Genomic DNA, 6,471 nt, shown 5'->3' with positions numbered 1-6,471 from the left:
CCCTTTCTAGCTCTTAGATAGACGTAGCAACCTAGGCCTATAGCCTCTAAGAATAGGGACCTTAGGCCGCTAAGCTTAGTGTCTAGGAGAAAGAAGAACGCACGGGCTACGTTTATATACCTACTGCTATAAAAGGTAATATTGTATCTATAACGATAGTGCTATAGGCTAATATAAGCTGCGCTAGGCCTAGGCGATTTACTCCTAGTTACCGAGCATTTCTAGAGAAAAGCTAATACTACCCCGGGGGTATTATTAGTCCCGCTAGCCTTACTACTATAGATTACTACTAGGTACTCGAACTAACTAGTTACATTTCGAGTGCGCGGGAATCTACGAAAGCTAGAGGTTAATAAAGGCGCGTAGTCGCTACTAGCAATTAGCTAGATCGATTGTTAAACTTTAGCCTGCCCTACTAATAAAGGAGTCTCGTATATAGCTTTACTTTTTAGGGTCTATATATAGTCGTTATCCGTTTGCTTTACCGGAATATACGGACTACGCTACCTTTGCACCCTATTTAAGGCGAGCTTTCTAAGCTCTTTCTTCTACTTAAACGCTAACCGACTTACTACCGCCTACCCTCTCCCCCTCCTTCTATCTAAACCCTTTAATTATTATTAATAAGCTACGAACGTTTTTGCAAACTCGTTACTAACTCCTTTCCGCTCCGGTCGGCTAAGATGTCTTCCGGCGCCCTAAATCCGCTAGGTACTAGTAGTAGCAGCAACCTACTAGCCCTAAACCTAGGCGTACTAGTCCCGATCGAAGCCCCCTCCGATAGCGCCTTAGCTGCTACAACTAGCCTTAAGCACTGCTTCTAGATCGTTACCGCCCTTAAAGACCCTTAAGAGAAGATCTAGAACGCTCGCACCCTACTACGTATTATTAATAGGAATATTAAGAAGGCTACTATCTTAGTTGCGTACGGTATAAACAACTTATGTTAGTCTATCGGTAAGCGTATCTTTAAGCGCGAGGTCCTTAACGATATAGATATCGAACAAGCCTTTCCTATCGTCTATAGCCTCGAGACAGCTAGCACCTAGATTCGCTTGCGCTTTAAGACCCTCGACTAGGCCTTCGAATATTAGGGAGGACTAAGTAGTCTTCCTAAGAGCCTTATTAACTTCGCCTACGGTAGATAAGAGCATACTAAGTAGGTCTCTTCGTTCGTTAATAAGTATAAGGTCCGTCGTTAAGGCGCCGAGTACCTCTCCCGCACTATAATCTATCGCGTTTCTACCGCTAGCAAGAAGGTAGGCAAGCAGTTACTTAACTTGTCCTTTACACTTAACGACTTTACGATAGCCTACTAGAAGAAGCACTACGATGCAATCGTCTAGGTAGATCTTAGTATATAGATAACTAAGGATCTACTAAAAGAGAAGGGCTATCGTATTAATAGTGTAGGCTTTATTGTTAAAGGTTAAGAGGCTCCTATCGTTAATGTCCTTAAACGTAAGGCTCTTCGCCTAGAAACCGAGGCCGATACGGCTGCTAGTCTTACGCTCGCTATAGAGATATAGGCTAAAGATCGTCGCTCGACCCGCAACTATAAGGTCCTTTAAGAAGTTTAAGACGAGCGCGCTAAGGCCGAAGCAGCGCGTAAGAAGGCATTATATACTCGCTAGGCCCTCCGTAAGGCTAGCAAGAAGTATAGCACTCCTTCTAGTACCGACTATAGTACTAACTATAGTACTAACTATAGTAATTCGGATATTAATATACTAGATATACTACTAGAAGATGTCTCCTCCGAAGGCTCCTTTAGCGAGCGTAGAGATAGAGGCCTCTCGCCGATCCTATTAACTAAGAACATCTATAGTTCTTATAAGGGCGACTCTATTACGTACCTTATTACTAATATCGATATAGTTCCTAAAGCCGATATAGGTAAAGCTCCTACTGCCCTATCTATCTATTAATAGCTCGACGACCTTAGTAAGCTAGGTAAAGAGCGGTTTACTATATATGCTAACTATATTAAGAAGGCTGCTAAGGTCTATAGTCTCTATACTAGTACTAAGACGAGTGTCCTTATTAGCCGCCTATTAAAGATTAGACGTAATATCGCTAATTAAGATGCCTTCGCTGCCTTTAAGGCTAATTAGGCCTATGCTAACTAGTTTCCTAGACGCCCTATTGCCGCCCCGATATCTCTAGGACTCTACGCGTTCAACCCTACTAGTACTATTACTCGCGCCCTTACGCCGACGGATCGCTAGAGTAAGTTCGTTACTAGTATCCTTAGCTAAAGTACTTCCTTCGACCGCTTTCGCTAGACTAGCAATACTATCTTCCCTTAAGTCTTTAGCTAGTTATAAGAGCCTCGTAGAGTATATCTTCCTTTCCTTATCGACCTAATATAGGAGGAGTTTGAAATGTACCTTTAGTATATACGTACGATGCCTAAGTCTAAGTAGGAAGGCCGTAATACCCTTTAAACTTATAGTATAAGCAACTAAATCGTCCGCTAGTACCCTGCCCTACAGCTCTTAGCTGTCGCCCTTCGACCTAATTACGTATACGAGCTTATCTCTGTTCCTAAGCCTACTAAGTTCTTTAAGGTTAGCGGTACTTATAAAAACTGTCTATCTAAGGAGTCTGCTCGTCTCGGATAAGATATAGTTAAGCTCGTAGCAGGCGAGGGTGCTAGTTACCTACGTATTAAGGTCTGCCTTATATCTAAGGATAAGACTAGCTGCTCTACTATTATCGAAGGCATGTATTAGCCCGAGGTCTTTGCGAACTAGGTTAAGAAGCTTAAGGCTCGTAGCCTAGTCCTACTAAGCAAGATCGGCAAGCTTACTAACAAGCACCTTACCGACGACGACCTCGACTATATATTCGATAGTTAGCCTAATAGTAAGGGGCGTAAGGCGGAGTAGATCCTTAACCCTCTAAAGGAGTGCGAGGTCTCTATCTAGATGCTATACCTGCTATATAGTAATCTAAAGACTAAGAGTAACTGTATATTAATTAACCTAGGCTACTCTCGCGTTATTAATAGCACTAAGGTTAAGGGTTACGAGAACTTAATAGTCTCCTAGGTTGCTAAAGCGTACCGCAATCTAACCGCCCTCCCGGCCTCTAACTCCTTCGTACTATTTGCTTTCTCTACGGCGATCTTAGTCGAAGGCCTCGGCTGCATCTCCGACGCCCTAGTTAGTAGGATTCCTTAGTTAAGTTACGTTGTTTAGAACGAAGTTAAACAGATCCTCTAGCTTAATAACGAGGGACTTAAGGAATATCTATATAATTAGGAGAATGCTACGACGGAAAAGGCTGCTAACCTCCTCGTTAATTAAGCTTTCTACGAGGGATAGTACTTTAGTACTAACAGCTTTAACGTATACGGAGGAGATTTCGAGAGCCGACTAGCAGATAAGGTTATTGCTAGTAAGGATTACGGCGCGTTAAAGCAATAGTAGGTCTATATAGTATTGCTTAGGAAGTTGTTTTTGCATAATTATAGTATCTAGGATTAATGCTACCCTAGGGGTATTATTGCGAAGTTCTGAAAATAGCCTTAGCTAAGAACGCTAAAGATGCATACATGTTTGTTTTAAGCGCGTAATATAAAGCGTGTCTAGTCAGATACGAAGAAAGGGAGGGATATTAGCTAGTAACCGGCCCTATACCTATAGGCTAGTTTTAAGCCTATATAAGAGGCCTCCTTCTATAGAGTAGACAGATTACTAACCTCGTATAGTATATTGTTTATGTTACACTTCTATAATGCCTATATTGTAGGGCTTGCTAAACATAGCTGCCTATATTGCTATAGGTTATGTTACCCTCGGTAGCCTATACTATTGCTATAAGTAGTAGTAGTAGTGTTAGTTTCCGTCCTTTAATAGCTAACCTCCGCCGCTTCTTTATAGCTAACCTCCGCCGCCTTCTTTATAGCTAACTACTGCTACCTCCGATAGCTAACTACCGCCGCCTTCTTTATAGCTAACTACCGCTGCCTCCGATAGCTAACTACTACTACTTCTTTATAGCTAACTACCGCTGCCTCCGATAGCTAACTACTGCCGCTTTATAGCTAACTACCGCCGCTTCTTTATAGCTAACTACCGCTACCGACTAGATAAAATAGAAAGAATAGTAGAAGAGTAGGATACTAAGCAATAGAATAGAATAACTAAGCAAAAAAAAAAGGCAAGGCTAGAGCAAAACACTAACCTTCTAACACCTAGAAACTAAGATTATAGAAGGCTATAGAAACTCGATTATAGTTAGAGGCTAGGCATATACTAATCTCTAGTTTCTAGTAAGGGGTAAGTTGCAACAATATAGTACTTTAGCCGAAGTAGGGTTACCTAGGTCCGACAATATTAGACCTCCTAATTCGATATAAGTATCTCGAAATGGAGCTCTTACGACGCTATATTATAAGGACTTTTAGACTAATAAATCAGTTCAAGGAAGCGCGACACTACCTTAGGTTAATCGGGATAGGGAGTAGGCCGTTAGTTATATAGTGTTTAAATGCGCTAGGCGAAGTATATTTACCTTTATAGCGAAGCTAAAGAAGAGACTATACTCTCTTCTTTACCTATTAGTATAGTAATAGGCTCGCTTCGCTATTAGATATTAGCTATTAATTCTTATATATATATATGCCTCCTATAGTATAACGTTAGCGTAGTAGTTAATAATAGCAGCGATGTAAGGTTTGTACTATATATTAATTGTAGGTTTAATCTATAAATAATATCGTTGCGAGAAGAAGTTATTTTTTCGTAGTTAATATAATCCGCTATATTAGCGATATTAGGCATTATACTTTTAATGCCGATACGAATATAGCTGCCGCAATCCGCTAGGATAGCAATCCGCTAGGATAGCAATCTGCTAGGATAGCAATCCGCTAGGATAGCAATCCGCTAGGATAGTAAACTCGTAATGCTAGCCTAGGAGGTACGGCAGAAGCCTCTAAGAAGAAGTCTAAAGGTTTATTTCTGCATTTCTGTATTCTATACAATATATATAGAATATAGAAATATAGAAACAAGCTAGGAGTTTTTAAAAGGTTAAGAGTAAAGGTCTAGGAGGGACTCTAATTGTAGCCGTATTTCTGTATTCTATATAATATATATATAATACAGAAATGCAGAAACAAGCTAGGAGTTTATAAAAGGTTAAGAGTAAAGGTAAAGGAGGTTTAGGACTCTAACTATAGTAGATTACTGCCGCATTTCTATATTCTATACAACTGTTTACAACATATATATAATACAGAAATAGGGAAATAGTGTTTAACTATAGTTATCCCGGACTTATAAGAAAACTATAACTCTATAACTAAGTAGTAGTAATAGGGGATTTTCTATATTTGCTAGTATATACTGCGGATACAGAAATCCGATCCGAGTAATTAGTATGCTAATGCTTACTATCCGAGTAATTACTATGCCAATGTGTCCTATCCCAGTAAGAGGTTTACCATTCGAGTAATTACTATGCCAATGTGTCCCATTTGAGTATTTACCCGTATTTGGAAGTTTATCGACTTCCCGAAAGATGAAGCATGGCGAGGATTGCGAGGATAACTCAAAACTGCTAGGCCTTGAGTCCTGAGCATCTTCATGTTTTCTCCGTGCTATACGGGCAACATTAGCACCGGCTGCAGCGAATACTTACAAGCGCGGCTGATTTTCGGATTCCAGCACTCGCACCTGTAATGACCGCTGTCTTGTTCTTGATTTTGCCCACAAATCGATCTGTGGCGATGGATGGGTATATGTTGTATTCCTTGAGAAGCTCGGTCTTGCAGAGATATGCCATGCTGGAGTTCGCGAAATATCAGCGATTCCAAGAGAGGAGCTCGGACCTGAAATTTTGACAAGAGGCAGATGCTTCACCGCAGGCACGAGACTTGCACTCGGAATAGTACGATCCTTCGATCTACCACCACTCAAGGCTACTCGATCGGAGAGACTGATATGGACGGACAGCCGCTCCGGATGTACCCTTGTGTAGCCATCACATGCCCGGCTATTGTCCCTACTTTTTCACCCCATCTCCGGCCTGCCCTGCTTCTCAAGCCACGACTTGAATTCGAACAACGATGACCATTTCCTGCCTGCCCTCGCAGAATGGTGGATCCTGCTCCTGTGAAAACTCTACTCTACCTTAGCTCGCGCGCTGGTATTCTACATGTCCTGCTCTTGCTAGAATTCTTGGCCAGGGGTACGGTAAGTACGGGACGTCGCGATCCAGCAGTCGGGGCATCGTAGGCAGACGCCGCTTGCGTACAGCATGCCCGGATCAATCGTCCATCTGCTGGAATCATCAATGTAGGCCGGCCTAAGTGGCTGGTAGCTGAGTGATCACACCTACGTAGGTACTGCATAGTCGGTGTGTCCTAACTCCGTGGATCCCGTAACCTCAGGCATCATCTTTCAGAGCCATATATCAAGACGACATCCTGGGCCGTTTCTCTTCGTCCAACATCAACCT

The 6,471-nt window shown here is 41.9% G+C and overlaps 1 protein-coding gene across 1 annotated transcript; it reads right to left on the bottom strand.

Annotated features, from left to right (window-relative positions):
* Positions 1-5,434: 5,434 nt before the first annotated feature.
* On the bottom strand, positions 5,435-6,465 carry MYCFIDRAFT_178975 (uncharacterized protein; the record flags this gene model as incomplete). Its single annotated transcript, XM_007932950.1, has 8 exons — positions 5,435-5,585; positions 5,625-5,660; positions 5,688-5,699; positions 5,725-5,982; positions 6,028-6,117; positions 6,144-6,333; positions 6,382-6,398; positions 6,434-6,465. The coding sequence occupies 8 exons, from the start codon at positions 6,463-6,465 to the stop codon at positions 5,435-5,437; spliced, it is 786 nt and encodes a 261-aa protein (XP_007931141.1).
* Positions 6,466-6,471: the final 6 nt, after the last annotated feature.

This window comes from Pseudocercospora fijiensis, assembly GCF_000340215.1.
Source record: "Pseudocercospora fijiensis CIRAD86 unplaced genomic scaffold MYCFIscaffold_9, whole genome shotgun sequence".
Taxonomy (NCBI): Eukaryota; Fungi; Ascomycota; class Dothideomycetes; order Mycosphaerellales; family Mycosphaerellaceae; genus Pseudocercospora; species Pseudocercospora fijiensis.
Note: the sequence above shows the minus strand (reverse complement) of the source record. Positions and strands in the feature narration are given on the sequence as shown.